This window comes from Mirounga leonina, unplaced genomic scaffold (assembly GCF_011800145.1).
Source record: "Mirounga leonina isolate KUSES-001 unplaced genomic scaffold, KU_Mleo_1.0 Mir_151, whole genome shotgun sequence".
Taxonomy (NCBI): domain Eukaryota; kingdom Metazoa; phylum Chordata; class Mammalia; order Carnivora; family Phocidae; genus Mirounga; species Mirounga leonina.
Genome location: NW_023270377.1, coordinates 34,083,286 through 34,099,623, shown reverse-complemented (window position 1 = coordinate 34,099,623; position 16,338 = coordinate 34,083,286). Strand labels below are relative to the sequence as shown.

The 16,338-nt window shown below is 40.2% G+C and overlaps 1 protein-coding gene across 1 annotated transcript in view; it reads left to right on the top strand.

Moving 5' to 3' along the window:
• Positions 1-16,338, top strand: part of LOC118012657 (aldehyde oxidase) — an 87,769-nt gene that overhangs the window by 7,395 nt on the left and 64,036 nt on the right. The window contains exons 2-10 of the mRNA XM_035008348.1: positions 1,065-1,122; positions 3,178-3,274; positions 5,470-5,578; positions 7,017-7,143; positions 8,918-8,979; positions 13,284-13,373; positions 14,042-14,122; positions 14,717-14,861; positions 15,734-15,826. Of these exons, the coding sequence (XP_034864239.1) occupies positions 1,065-1,122; positions 3,178-3,274; positions 5,470-5,578; positions 7,017-7,143; positions 8,918-8,979; positions 13,284-13,373; positions 14,042-14,122; positions 14,717-14,861; positions 15,734-15,826 (862 nt within the window). The remainder of the gene's footprint in view (positions 1-1,064; positions 1,123-3,177; positions 3,275-5,469; positions 5,579-7,016; positions 7,144-8,917; positions 8,980-13,283; positions 13,374-14,041; positions 14,123-14,716; positions 14,862-15,733; positions 15,827-16,338) is intronic.

Below are 16,338 nucleotides of genomic sequence, written 5' to 3'. Positions count from 1 at the left end.
GAATTGAGGGTGAGGAGGCATCCATAGAATAAGCATATGTCCCCTCCTCACCTACTTCCCAAAAGAGTAGCAGAATAACACGGTGAAAGATGAACTCTACTTCTGAGATTGTGAGGCAAATCATGGTTCTCTTTGTTCTGTGACTAAAAGACATTCAGAGTTTTAATCAAAAAAGAGAAAACATGATCACTTTGGGGAACATAACCAATCATGACATTCGGTCATGCCATCCATTGGGTGTTGCTGTCCTATTGCTGTGCTGCTAGGCTGCCCACACAAACCCGCTTCTTAAGTGTATCCTTTCTTGCACATCTTTGGATTACTTGGCATATACATTTTATCTTCTCTGGTGTTTCTTTGATCTGGGGTCATGGTTGGTTGTATTCTCTTCCTGAAAACTGTAATTCGGGGTGCCTGGGTGGCTCAGTCATTAAGCGTCTGCCTTCGGCTCGGGTCATGGTCCTGGGTCCTGGGATCGAGTCCTGCATCGGGCTCCCTGCTCGGTGGGAAGCCTGCTTCTCCCTCTCCCACTCCCCCTGCTTGTGCATGCTCTCTCTCTCTCTCTCTCTCTCTCTCTGTGTCAAAAAATAAAATCTTAAAAAAAAAAAACTGTCATTCTTCAGCCATGATAAACAAGATTTTTTTTAAAAAATTATATCAGTATCTCAATATTCTATTCCAGCAGCCACCCCCTACCTCTTTCTTCCCTATTCTGTTCTACTAATGTCTTTTCACTGACCTGTTTCAGACTTTCTGGGAGAAGCTGGGCAGGCATCACTAGTGTTCCTGTTGGTAGAAACAACGCCTGCATTAGAAAACAGTGAAAATTCAGGACCAAGGACAGCAGCAAAGTGGTGTTGGGGCTCCAGATTTCAACTTTACTCTTAAGAGAGATGATTTGTATATCACAGGTGTTCCATAAACATTAAATCAAATTGAAAATATGAGTAGAAGAGTCCATTAATGTGCACTGCCATCAAATTAGCATGAGCTTGCCCATGTGAATATCACACCAGCTCTCTCAACTTTATGTACATAACTCTCTTCTTTTCCTTTTGGTACAGGTAATAGAAAAAAATGTTGATCCTGAAACAATGCTGTTACCATACCTGAGGAAGAAGCGTATCCTTTTCTTTGCTTTGAGTGTGTGCGTGTGTGTGTGTGTAGTGCTGATATCCTCATCAGGTGATGTTTCAAATATCTTTTTAGAGCCGCACTGAGTCCTATTCCCTACCATTATGATTTTATGTTCTTCTTTAAGAAAGTCCTACATTTTAGTTTTGTAGGCAGTGCACAGTTGTGGCGGTCAGAAGAACCAAATTCTTTCTAATCTCTGTTTTGGCACTAAATACGATGTATAAAATGGAGAAACTAGCAGTGGGAATTAAAGCAAATCTTAAAAGGGCTTAATTAAGCATCCTTTAGAATTAAGAGTCACAATATTGACATTCTATCTTCAAGAACTAATCATCATGCCCATTAGGAAAAAAGAGCACAGAAATCTCCTGAAATGAAAGTAAAAGAACCGTGGAGAAATTAAACCTGAAAATGTTACCTTAGAAAAACTTTGTAAATTTAAGTCATGTAAAGAATGGATTCTTAACCTGCTATGCATGAACTCCAGTAGGCTTCCTGATGTCTATAGACTCCACTAACTTATATGCAGAATTATGTGACAATGGGAATTTGTACATTTTTATTCCCTCTAGAGAGAGTGAGACTCCCCAAAGAGTACACAACTCAAAAGGCATCAATGACAGTGTTCTGGAAGTCATTCAAGATCTTTGGACATAAAAACAATGGACACTGATTTCCTGGTTATCCATGGTACTAATGTGTAATATTTAAGATTTGGTTCACTTGTGAGTTACAGAAAATCCCAAATCACAGTAAATAAAGTAGAAGTTAAAAGTTTATTCCTTTCTCATTGTGTTAGTTTCAGTTCTCTTGGAAGCAGACACCAGAAATGGGATTAAATGTGCAAGGGTTGTATTAGGAGAGATGCCTGAGTGAAAGGAAATAGTGAGGGAGCTAGAGAAGGCTCAGGGAGACATTAAACCACAATGCGAGTGCCACCTGTGAAGAAGAGTGGATGAGGAAGCTGAGTGGGAGGGTCCAAGGGTGCTGTGCAGTCTAAGGCATATTCATCAAAGCCATTGGGGGTGGCTGATAAGGACTCCATGTCTCTCCATAGAACTAAACCATTGGTGGGGAGCAACCCCTGGGAGTCATGACCTCAGTGAAAACTGGGGTGATAGAAATCAAAATGCAGCAGCTGGGTCTCTTGGTCATTTACCCTCCCATGTTGAAGGAGGTCTATGAAACACATTCTCATGGCTGTCACACTCACATAAAGGAATCCCAAAAGTAGGTGGATTAGGGCTAGTAAAGCAGTGTCACAACCTTATTAGGGAGCCAAGCTCCTGAGTCTTGCTGCCCCACCCTCCTCAGCATGCACCTTTCTTCTCATGGTCAGAGATGACTAACTGAAGTGTAGCCATCATATCTGAACTCCAGAAAATAGGAGGTAAGGGATGAAGGGGGCACCCCTCTCCTTTTGAGGACATTTTGTTCTGGAGGTCATACACAGCACTATGTTACCTCCCATTGGACAGCATTGTCATTAACCCCACCCAGCTGCAGAAGAGGCTGAGAAAATGTATTCTTTATTCTAGGCAACCACGTGTGTGACTAAAAATTGAAGTTTCTTTTACAAAAAAAGAATGAGAGAAGAGATATGAGCATACAAGTAACAGTTTCTGCCACCAGGAAGCAGAGAAATACAGTCAACATGGATAATAACACACAAATATTCCAAGAATGATTTACAATTCTACAGTTTTCTTTGTATGTCATCAAAGATGCAGATAAGGATGAAGACAAATGTGCAATGTACTCATGCTTTCAAATATTCAGGCCTTTATATGTACAGACTCTTTTTTAAAGTTTGGCCCTGTTTTGGCAATATGATGTCCAATTGTTTTGAGAGGGAGGAGATCAAATATAATACACAAATGGAAATCAGGAATCCACAAGATTCTAAATAATAGCAGCTAAGGCATCATTTGAACTTAACTATATATTCAAGAGTCTTTTTGATGGTGTTGTCCTCTAAGGTCAGAGCGATTCTAGAAAGAATTTTAGAAAACACATTATCTTTAACTATGCTCTTTCCAGTTCGACTCACAGGAACTAAGTATGGCTGTGGAACAGGAGGCTGTGGCGCCTGCACAGTGATGATATCGCGATATACCCCCACTGTCAAGAGGATAAGGTAGCTCACCGCAAAATCCAGACATGGTTGTATTTTTGAAGTCTTGAACTTTGTTTTATTCCTTCACTTGAGAAATATGGAGGAGCACCTACTATGCAACAAGAACTGTGCAGGCGCTGGGGGTACAATGATGAACAAGATAGACATGGTCCCCGGAATGTGAGTGGGTTAGAAAAAAAACGTACCATCAGTGAGGATAACATATGGTCAGAGAATCCCCTTTTGAAAATTGAAAGGCTGTCTGACTCCCTGTGCTGTCTGGGAAGGAAAGGAAGGGATGAAATAGCTGTGAAGAATAATGGCATCATCACACTTTTATATTACTGTTACAGCCTAGTAAGTGATGTCCTTGCTCCCAGCCTTGCCCCCTGCCCATATGATGAATTCCATACATCAGTCAGAAAGATCCCTTTCAAGTATAAAACACTCTCCTACTTAAAAATCACCAATGGTTTCCCATTACATTTAACATCTTCTCTTTATGTTTGATATTTATCCTTCTTCAGGTTCACCAATTTCTTGGATCTGTGGGTTGATGGCTTATATCAGCTTTGGAAACTTCTCAAGTCATCATCTCTTCAAATATTTACTCTTTCTTTCTCTTCCTCCCCTCCTCCCTCCCTCCTTCTCCCTCTCTTTATTCTCCCTCCCTTCCTTTGTCATTCCTCTTCTCTCTCCTCTCTCCCCACTCCTCTCTCTTGGACTCCAACCATGCATATCTTAAACCATTTACATCATTCTGCAGATCTCAGATGAGGGCTAAGGATCTGAGCAGTGGTAAGATTTCAGAGATCTGCCTGTATTCCACAGCCAGGTCACCTGCTTCCTGAACTCTGGGTGATCCCTCCCTGCTGTACAGCCTGGCTGCCCACTTTCTAGTTCACCAGGAATTTCTCTTTGCTCTCCCATCTCACTTCCATGCTCTGGGAGATCTCTTGCAGCCATGCCTTCCTGTCTTTAGCCTCTAAAGGATGGCAACTGCCCTACCCTCTGTAAAGCCTGAGTGCTTACAGCTGTGTTCTCCTGCTTTCCCCCCAACCTTCCTCATCTAAGAGTCCATGTGCCTGGAGAGGTTTTTTTTGTAGCACTCCTTCCCTACCCTTAGTTTTAGGGTATTACCCTCAGCACTCAGTGAAGTTTGGTGGGGAAGAGTTTAGGGAGCGTGCAGTCCAGCTTTGTATTTTAATTTGTTACATCAGCCCACATTAAAAATTTGTTGAAAATTGGTGTGGTTTCTCCCTACTCCTGTCTAAGGCAGATTCCTTCTCCTCCATCCACATCAGAGATGAGGACAGCTATATCTCATCTCTCTTATAAAGGGCTTGTACTTAATAGGGTTTAGGTCATTTAAGTTTCTTTACATACTCAGCATCTGATGAGTTTTTTAAAAACTATAATTATATAGCTTATATGGCTTGTTTTGGTTTTTAGAATGAGAGTGAAGGTCTCTTACAAGTTTCTAAATGAAGCCTTACAATTACCTACCTTGTGTGTCTCTCAACCTGGAATTCTACCATTTCTCCTATATTCATTATGCTCCAACCTCACTGGCCTTCTTTTTGTCCCTAAACACCCCAAGCTCATTCCTGCCTCAGGGCTTTTGCATGTGTTGTCCCTCTACCTGGAATGTTTGCTCCCAAACCTTCATGTCTGGCTCTTTCAAATTATTCATGTTCCAGCAAAAATGTTACTTTATCAGCCCTCTTAGATCACCTTATAAATAGCAATGCCCACCTCACCTCTGCAACTCCTTATTCCCTTTGCCTGTGTCAATTTATTCATAGCACTTCTTACTATCTCAGTTTATGTATGTATGTATGGTCTGTGTGTATATGTATTGTCTGTCTTCCCTCAACTAAAATATATACTCTACAAGGGCAGGAATTTTATCTGTCTTGTTGACCAATGAATCTTAGTTCCTCAAACTTTGCCTGGCACATAGTAGACACTCAATAAATATTTACGTTTAATTAATAAATGAATAATATTCTTCCAGTCTTTCTTTCATGTGTGTATATATGTATAGATGCAATACTGTTTAGAAACCTGTATATTTTGCTTCTAAAACATGTGCATGAGCTGAGGACAGGATGTATTTGCAAAGCCTGAGGCATCATACAAAACCTGCCATATTGGAAGTGCTGGGTAAATGCTCAGTCCTGTTTCCCCCTGTGCTTCTCTTTTGCATTCGGAAGCCATCATGCCACCAATGCCTGTCTGACCCCCATCTGTTCTCTGCACGGGGCTGCTGTCACCACAGTAGAAGGCATAGGAAGCACCAAGACCAGGATTCATCCTGTTCAGGTGAGGCTGTGCTTCTTCCTCATACGGTTTCGGAGCTTCAAAAAGCATGACAAACCATAGAGGTTAATGCAGTAGAACAGTCTGAGCCCTGCTGCTTGGTCACTGCCCATACATGAAACTGAGCTTGAGGCTGGGAGTGACACCTGGTGTGGGTGTGTTTTATAACTGATTGCTCAGAAATATGCCTTTGGAAGACTAGAAGACTTTTTCTTTTGGAAGAAAACCCTGACGCTGCTGTGTTTGGGTTTTTTTGTTCTAATTGGATGGGGCCTATCCGTCTTTCATCTTCCAAACTCAAAAAACAAGAGCTATCTGCATTGAGGGTTATAATTTTTTTTTTTTTTTTTTTTACAAAGTGGAAAATAACCGGACTTTAAAGCTGGATGAAAATCTCAGCTCCCAAAAAGATTTGTTAAATATAGGACTTGTTCAGAAGACAGATAATAGGAGTTTTGATAAATCTGGAGGCTTTTCTCCTTAAGGCAGTACCTTGTTAGAACTTTACTTCAAATGAAAGGGCACCTCAGACTCCTGGCTCTTTAAATTATTTATATGTTGCCCATAAAAATGCTGTTGCTACTTGTTTTTATCTAGGTTAATGAAGGTCACTTATGAGGAGAGGATAGAAGAGAAAAAAGATAGAGACAACATAGAGAATACCCAAATTTCACATTTCCCTGGACTTGAAGGAATGTCAGGGACTGTTCCTTACCTCATTACCTATAGGGAATGAATTCTGCCTGGACGCTCTTGTGGCATGTAACTGTTCCCAGCTGTGAGACATTCTTTCATTTAGTAGCTGCTGCTGAGCTCCTGGTGTTGCAATGTAGCCAGCAGACAGCTTCCAAAATGGGGTTGCACCTTTGAAGTTAGACTCCAAAGAGAAAGTGCTGGGAAGGAAAATGTTTTGTAGAGAAAGAGGCAATGTTTCCTTCTTGACTGTCTTCTGGATTAATGGTTGCACTTTGTAAACAAACGTCTACGTGCTGAAGTGATAGGGCCATCGTGGGCAGCTAGGCTTGGTTTGGTTTGGTTTTTTCAACGTGCACACACTTGGCTTCACTTCTCAGAGGGACCTAAAGGGGGTAAGCTTTGTTTCAGTGATTCCCATTCCGGATTACATATTGAAACCACCGGGGAATCCAAAAAATATATGTGTGTGCTCTTGGTGTGGGCTGCTTCTTGGGCCTTGGAAATTTTTAAGTTCCCCTGGTGATTCCAAAGGCTGAGAACCTTTAATGAAAGGTGAGGACCAGTAATCATAGCCACCCAGTCTGAGAAAAGGAGACATCTAGATGGGAAGGATTTTCCAGGGCCTCTTCTCCAATTTTATGGTGCAAACAAGTTGCCTGGGGATCTTGTCAAAGTGCAGGTTCTGATTTGGTGGGTCTGGGATAGGACCCAAGAGTCTGTATTTCTAAACTTGCTGTGCTTCCAGGAGAGGATTGCCAAGTGTCACGGCACGCAGTGTGGCTTCTGCACCCCTGGGATGGTGATGTCCATCTACACATTGCTGAGGAACCATCCAGAGCCCTCTCTGGAGCAGTTAACTGAGGCCCTTGGTGGTAGGTTATATGTATGTGTGCTTTTGTTTTTAAATAATGGTGATGGTAAAAGGTGAAGTTAGACACTCACTGTGTGCCACATGCTGTATTAATGTTGTATAAAGGTTGTCTCATTTACTCTTTATGATACCTGTGTAACGTAGGCATTGTTACCGTCCCCATGTTGTAGATGGAGACACTGAGGTTTAGAGAGAATAATTTATTTCAAGTTGTACCACCAGTAAGTGGAAGAGTTACTTTGTTCAAATTAGGATTCAAACAAGATACACACATCGCACTTGGCTGATATATTCCTTGTCTCTCTCAATTTATAAAAGTCTCCTCCCTGCCTGGGTGCCTCAGTCCATCTTCCCTGTCCCCCTGCTCGTGCTCTCTCTGACGGTCTCGCTCTTTCTCTCAAATAAATAAATAAAATCTTTTTTTAAAAAAAGTCTCCTTCCTTTTTTATTGTTTGCTTATTTTTTTAAGATTTTATTTATTTATTTGAGAGAGAGAGAGAGAGCACAAGCAGGGGGAGCAGCAGAGGGAGAAGGAGAAGCAGGCTCCCTGCTGAGCAGGGAGCCCAACATGGCACTCAATCCCAGGACCCTGGGATCATGACCTGAGCCGAAGGCAGATGTTTAACTGACTGAGCCATCCAGGAGCCCCTACTTGCTTATTTTTACAAACATTGCAAAGCCAGCTTATTCACTTACTCTTGGAAAGGGTCCAGTTTTCTCCACATACCTCTCTCTCCCATCACTCTCTCCTATGGTGTGAGTGCTTTCAGAATCATATTAGCTATTAGAGGACTTGTCATGAATTCAACATGAGATAAAAGAGATTGAGATCTTCTGGTGATACTTATTTCAAATAACTGTCTTTCTCCAGTCTAGAGTGATCTTATCAAGTTCAGAAACTCAGTGTGTGTGTGGATGGAGGAGGTCTTCATTAATAAGATTCTAAACAATTTTTTAAAATAATTTCACCAAATCCTGGTGAAACTCTCCATGGCTCTGTCTATCTGTCTCCCAAGGACCCTATTTCCCTGCCAGAGAACACGAGGTTAAAGCTCATGTGTCTAGCTCTTCCACACACATGGAAGACCAGAGCAAATGGGAATATATAGGAGAGATGCAGCACATAAACTGTCTCTTGCCTGATTTCCTTTAGATCCTGTTAGGCATTTGATCTCATGGCTGTTTATAATGGGAACAAAGGGTTTTCAAATTTGTGGGGAATTTGTAAAGAGTCCCAGGAATCCTGGGATTAAACCCCAGATAGCTTGCTTCAGTGGCTTTGTTTTTTCAATAAGACCCCAGATTTGGAGGGAGGGGGGTGAATGTGGGCTATGGACCACTGGGAGAGAAATGCTGCCCTAATGATTTATTGTAGATCAATTGTGTGCCCAGTTGTTTCCAAAGTTTCATAACTGCCTTTGCTTCTATAAAAGGTCTTTGGTCTGTCAACTGAAGCTTAGCTCTTGAATGTGCCTGTAGACCAAGTTTTTAGCTTGAAATCATTGTGTTCTTTGAGTACCTATCATAAGCAGAAGATACAAAACGGCTTAGAGAGAGAACACACAAATAACTGAGTGGTTCAGCTCTACTTCAGGACTCTCAACCTAATATCCCAAGTTGCTGATGAAAAAGATCAGACTTTTTAGATTATGTAGACTGAAATGTCAAACGGGGCTTTCTTCTTGGATGGGGTCCGTACTTCCATCATGCATTTGGCAGACGGTGCCTATCTCTACGTTACTTGAGTAACATACAGTTGAGTTTTTCTCCTTCAGGTAACTTGTGCCGTTGCACTGGATATAGGCCCATAATTGATGCATGCAAGACTTTCTGTAACGTGAGTAGAAAGGAATACAGTTTTTGAAGATTTTATTTACTTACCTATTTATTTGAGAGAGAGAGAGAGATTGAGTGCGGCAGTGGGGAGGGACAGAGGGAGAGGCAGAGAGAATCTTAAGCAGACTCCACACTGGGTGTGGAGCCCTGTGTGGGGCTTAGTCCCACAACCCTGAGATCACATTCTGAGCCAAAATCAAGAGTTGGATGCTTAGCCAACTGAGCCACCCAGGCGTCCTTAAAGGAACACGTGTTTGAGTGTATTTTTTTCTAGTGAAACAAAGCAGTAGGGAGTACCAGCTGTGATTAAGGGAACAACCATTGTTACGAATACAAGGCCCCTTCTTATCTCGGGCTCTGTGATTGCTGTTTGTTATTTGATCTCGGGCAGGTGCTTACTCTCATCTCAACATTGAGCTTGCCCTCATAGTCACATAATGAGCACATAAGCCCTTTGGTGTTGGCCGTGGGTCATTGTTTCGAGGGTTTTTCCTGATCTGTTTGTGTCAGGTGCCCTGCCCCCTGCAGCCCTCTGTGCATGCCCCGTCACAGCAGTGGTTACACCGTGGTTTCATTCCCACTGGCTGTCCCATCTCTCCATCAGAGAGTGGGCTGCTTGACAGTGCAGGCTGTGCTTCTCCAGGGCTGGTCACCACACACCGATTGAGTAGCCACTCAGTCACTATGTGTTGCGTGAATAAATGAACAAACAACCTGGGAATGAGGGACAGAAGATTGCCCTTTGGACGTTAAATTATGAAATCAATATGTCATAAATAAGAACTGAGTGGTAGTCATAGTAATTGTTAATATATATCATTAATAATATATTAAATATTATTAATATTGTTAATATTTATTGCTGAGTGCCAGACTTGTTATAAGATTTTTACATATTTTAACTTGTTGAATAATCACTACTATTCAAATTTTCTCATAAGCTTAGATTTTTTTTATTAGAAGTTAGTATGGATATGTTTATATACACATGGTTCTTTTTCATAACATTTTACAATATTGATTATGCATTCTGTTTCAACTGGCAGTCACCTGTTTTATTTAATAGTTAGTAGAGGGGACTTTGCTTCCTGCCTGGAATTTGCATTTCATCTCCAGCTTCAGCAACTCACCTCAGAAGACCAGCCCTTCCTGGGCTGGACCAGCTGCTTTTCCACCTAGGTGAGGACCAGTACCAGGCTTGACTCAATAGAGGTGTGACATCAGCAAGATGGTGAAATGGGAGTTTTCTACTCTCTTCTTCCCAAAGGACAATAATTTTCACAATCACTCCTGTGTAAGAGTGACTTATGGAAGTCGAGGAGTCCAGTGGAGAAATCTCATTATACCAGTGGAACAACAACAACAATAAATCCAAGATTGTAAGCATTGAAGAGAGTGAAAGGAACAGTTTCACTTTATGTGCATCATCCTTCCCCCAAGGCGGCATAGTTCAGTGCCAAGTCAGACCTTCTTGGCTCATGATTTATCCCATGGGGGAATGTGAGAGTATGTGAGTGGGCATCTGGCTTCCCCAGCTGTATGGACACTGCCAGAGAGGCCCACTTCTTTCTCGCCCCATCCAGAATACTGAGGAGTGCTGGGGGAAGGAAAAGGTGGGAGAAGAGCAGCCAGGGCTCTGAGAGGGCATCAATAGAACATGGATCCTACTAACCACAAGCAACAAGAAAACATGGAAAGATAATTCAACAAGATCAGGAAAACAATACATGAACTAAATGAGAAGTTTAACAGAGAGATAGAAATAATAAAAAAGAGGCAAACAGAAATTCTGGAACTGAAGAATACAATAAATGGAATCAGGAACAAGACAAGGATGCCCACTCTCACCACTTCTGTTCAACATAGTACCAGAAGTCCTAGCCAAACAATTAGGCAAAAAAAGAAATAAAAGGCTCCAAACTGAGGGAAAAGAAGTAAAATTGTGCACATGACATGATTTTATGTATAGAAAACCCTGAAGACTCCACCAAAAAAATTGTTAGAACTAATCAATGAATTCAGTAAGGTTGCAGGATGATATTATATTAAAACTCAGTTGTGTTGCTATATACTAACAAGCTATCAGAAAGATTAAGAAAACAATCCTATTTATAATAGCATTGAAAACAATTAAATACTTAGGAATAAATTTAACCAAGGAAGTGAAAGATCTATACACTGAAAACTATAAGACATCATTGAAAGAAATTGAGGAAGACAGAAATAAATGGAAAGATATCCCATGATCATGGATTGGAAGAATTAATATTGTTAAAATGTCCATACTACCAAAACAATCTACAGATTCAGTGCAATCCCTAACAAAATTCCATTAGCATTTTTCACAGAAATAGAAAAAAAATCCTAAAATTTGTAACCAAAAAAGACCCTAAATAGGTAATGCAATTTTGAGAAAAAAAAAACTGGATACATCACACATCCTGATTTCAAACTGTTTCACAAAGCTATAACAATTGAAACAATATGGCACCAGCCTTAAACCGACCCACAGACAGGTGGAACAGAATTGAAAGCCCAGATATAAACTCATGCATATACAGTCAACTAATGTTTGACAGGGGTGCCAAGAACACAATCGGGAAAGGATAGTCTCTTCAATAAATGGCTTGGGGAAAACTGAATGAATTGTACCCCTACTTTACACCACTCACAAATGAACTCAAAATGTATTAAAGACTTAAATGTAAGACCTGAAACCATAAAACTCCTAGAATAAAACATAGGGGGAAAATTCCTTGACATTGGTCTGGGCAATGATTTTTTGGATATGAAGCCCAAAGCACAGGCAACAAAAGGAAAAATAAACAAGGGGTATTATCTCAAACGAAAAATCTTCTGCATAGTGAGGGAAACAATCAATGAAATGAAAAGACAACCTAAACAGTGGGAGAAGATATTTGCAAACCATTAACCATAGGGAGTTAACATCCAATTATATAAGGAACTAATGTATCTCAGTAGCAAAAAAAAGGTAATTTGATTAAAAATGGGCAAAAGATCTGAATAGACATTTTTTTAAAAAAGACATACAGATGGTCAACAGGTACTTGAAAAGTACCCGACATCACTAGTCATCAGGGAATTGCAAATCAAAACCACAGTGAGATACCTCACACCTGTTAGGATGGCTGTTATCAAAATGTCAAAAGTTAAATGTTGGCAAGGATATGAAGAAAAGGGTATCCTTGTATACTGTTCATGGGAATGTAAGTTGGTGCAGCCACTATGGAAAACAGTATGGAATTTCCTCAAAAAATTAAACATAGAACCACCATAGGATCCAGCAATCCCACTTCTGGGTATATATCTGAAGGAAATGAAATTAGTACCTCGAAGAGATATCTGAACTCCCATATTCATTGCAACATTGTTCACTATGTGGAAATAACCTAAGTTATTCAATAGGTTATAACTTATATATAACTTATATATAACTTATAACCTAAGTTATACCATCAACAGATGAATGTACACACAACACACACACACACACACAGAGGAATATTATTCAGCCATGAGAAAGTAGGAAATCCTGCCATTTGCAACAGCATGGGTGAATCTAGAGGACATTATGCTAAGTGAAATTAGCCAGATAGAGGAAGACAAATACTGTATGATCTCACTTATATGCAGAATGTAAAAAAGAAAAAAAGTTGAACTCATAGAAACAGAGTGTAATGGTGGTTGCCAGGGGCAGGGACTGGGAGAATGAGAGATGCTGGTTAAAGGGCACAGGACTTCGGTTATAAGATGAATAAGCTCTGGGAATCTAATTTACAGCATGGTAACTATAGTTAATAACATTGTGTTGTGTACTTGAAATTTGCTGGGAGAGTAGACCTTAATTGTTCTCACAACACACACACACACACAAGGATGGTAACTATGTGAGATGATGGATGTGTTCCTTAACCTGATTGTGGTAATCATTTAACAAAGTATGCATATATAAAACAATCACACTGTGCACTTTATTTTTTTTTTTAAAGATTGTATTTATTTATTTGTCAGAGAGAGAGAGAGCACTAGCAGGGGGAGCGGCAGGCAGAGGGAGAAGCAGGCTTCTCACTGAGCAGGGAGCCCGATGTGGGGCTCGATCCCAGGACCCTGGGATCATGACCTGAGCTGAAGGCAGATGCTTAACTGACTGAGCCACCCAGGAGTCCCCACATTGTGTGCTTTAAATATATAATTTTATTTGTCAGCTATACCTCAAGAAAGCTGAAAAAATACTTAGTAGAATCAGCAATAAATTCTTGATTATTTGTTTTTTTCACCCACTAGACTTCTGGCTGCTGTCAAAGTAAAGAAAATGGGGTTTGCTGTCTGGATCAGGGAATAAATGAATTACCAGAATATGAAGAAATAAATAAGGTCAGTGAAATGTAAATTTTTTATAAGACTTTCTCAGGACATGAACAGAACCAACTTACTTTCAGGAAGAATAAATGGCTGCCTAACTTGACTCATTTGATGGATTTCAACATGTCCCCCCCTCTCCATTCTCAATCTTCATCCAAAAAAAAAAAAATCTGTCTTAACAACTTTATTCTTCATTCCAGATATTATTCTGGTTCAAGTACAACTATCCATAGGAGAGAAAACACATTGATCCCTTAATGTCTCTTAGTTTTTTTGTTTTTTTTTTTTAATAAAGCTTTTCAAGTCTTTTTTCAAGAGCTAGAAGCAAAGTGAAGACGTTAGGGAAATGGAAGAACTGGCAGAGGGAGAAGTGATAGGTGGCAATTTGGGGAAACACTCTTGTTCTCAGCTGCTGGTGCCTCCTCTGTTTTCCCAGACTGCAAAGAGAATGTTTGCTCAGGAAGTTGAGCTTTGGAGGACCATTGGCATCTGCACTGAGTTGCTAGTAACCAGGTCTGTGTTAGAGCCCTTGACTTAGAACCCAGAGAGTGTGGCTGGCCAGTCGGCTTTTTTTCTGTCTGCTGTATGTCTTTCTTCTTCTGACCTCATTCCACAAAGGTTTTAAAGTAGTTAGAGTTGTCTGATGATAATAACTCCTGTTACTTTCTTTTTTTTTAAAGACAAGTCCAAAACTCTTCTCAGAAGAGGAGTTTCTGCCATTGGATCCAACTCAAGAATTGATATTTCCTCCAGAACTAATGGTAAGGCAAAGTTGAGCTCATTATAGGGGAATTCATGGTGAGATGTTTAGGAAGGGTATTGTTTATGGATCCTTTCAGAAGCTGATTGATTGGCAAATGCCATCTGCCATTCTTAACCCAAGGTCTCAATAGTATGGGACTAAGGCAGAGATGAGTGAATGAGGGTAGAGCCATCATGAGGGGATAGTTGACTGTTAAAGCAGCAAATTGTATCAATAAGAAAATGTCATGAAATGACATCACAACATTTATAAATGTAGATATGTTTCCTACTTCCAACTTTGTTTTATTCTTCCATAGAATGGTTTGACAAAATTAAGCATATTAAGATATTTTTAAACATTAAAATGAATTCCTTTGAGATATAAAAGCAGCAAAGGTAGATATAGGAGAACAGTCTCCAGAAGGAATAAAATATTTTTATATGTTTAATCTGAACTCTGATTCCTTAGTAAAGCTTTACTTTTAGGTCACTTTTATTTTATTTTTTAAAAAGATCTCCATTTCCTTTCTCTGTTTCCTATCAAAATGGGGCAGAAACAGGTGAAAATGTTGTCATGAGATGATCTTGAATCCCTCTTGCTGTTTTAACAGATAATGGCTGAGAAAAAACCACAAAGGACCAGGATTTTTAGTGGTGATAGAATGACATGGATTTCTCCAACGACCCTGACGGCACTTCTAGAAGCTAAATTCAATTATCCTCAGGCCCCTGTTGTCATGGGGAACACCTCTGTAGGTATGTAGAACCCCAGGGACCTCTTATAAGGGAACTGAGGAAAAGGACTTTGGAGGAAAGAACCTCATATATACATATTCTCAGGAAAAACAGTCTGAAAAAGTACTTTTAACTGTTTAGACTTGACTTCCTCGGGGTTGCTCAAGAGATTTTCACAACTTCCATGACATAAGTAAATTCCTATTGCCCGGAATCAGAGCAGTGCGTAGAGTTGCACCCAGGAGATCTGCTTCATAACAACTCAGAAGTAGCAGTTCTAGTCAGCTGTCCTTTCTTTCCATGTGGCGATTGATCTTGGGCTCATATTTGAAGTTGCTCTTTGTTTCCTTTTTCGGTGGTATCCTGATAGATATGAAATGGTTTTCTTACACTGCAGCTACAGGGTCTCTCTATTATGTCTGTTGTGAACTCAGTTTGACTGCCTACTTCTTTGAGGAATCTCCCAGTGTCCTCCCAAAGAGAATTTTTGAGTATGCCACAAGTCCTCTCATACTAGTCAGCCAAGACTTCAAGCTGACGAGTTCAAAGTATCCTCCGAGTTCAGTGGAAGTCCATCTGGCTTGTCTCTGGGTGATTTGGCAATGAGCAGACCAATGGAAAGATCTGTAATTTTTATGTATTTAAAGATAATCACTTTTTTTGAGAGAGAGTAAGAGACTGTGTGAGCAGGGGAGGAGGGGCAGAGGGAGAGAGAGAATCTTCAGCAGGCTCCATGCCTGGCATGGAGTCCCACATTGGGCTCAATCTCACAACCCTGAGATTGTGACCTGAACCAGAGCCAAGAGTCACACACTTAACTGATTGAGCCACCCAGGCACCCAAAGATAATCGCTTTTAATCACAACTTCAAAAAATTTTTTTCTAATCCTTAGGGCCTGATATGAAATTTAAGGGTGTCTTTCACCCAGTCGTAATTTCTCCAGATGGAATTGAAGAACTGAATTTTGCAAACTGTTCACATAATGGTGAGTTCTTATGGTCCCTGTTTTCTTAGTTCACATTCATTAATCAATTTATGTCCTTTGTCCAGCAGACAAGCAGAAAAGAATTATTCCTAATTATAATATATAGAGATTCTCTCCGTATAAAAATGATAACACTCTGGAGGAGACCCAGGGATGAATTCTCTATAGTTACATGAAATACTAATTGTCTGAATAGTCTACTGAAAAACTTTCTATGTCTGCCGTATCAGAGAAATGTAGCAACTATCCAATGAAGGGTATTGTGCTAAGTCCTGGATAGAAGATAAAGATAAATAGAACACAGTCTTTGCTCTCCAGAAGCACAGTAGTAAAGAGAGCAGGTTTATGTATTGAGCAGCTTACAGACTGGCTCATCTCTTCCCACAAAGGAAATTGATTTATTGACAATGATGAGAAGTAATATAAATGTGGGTTTGGAGTCTAGCTCTGGAGTCTAATTCTTGACTATTTCGCATATTAGCTGTGAGAACTTAGTTGAGTTCTGAATCTGT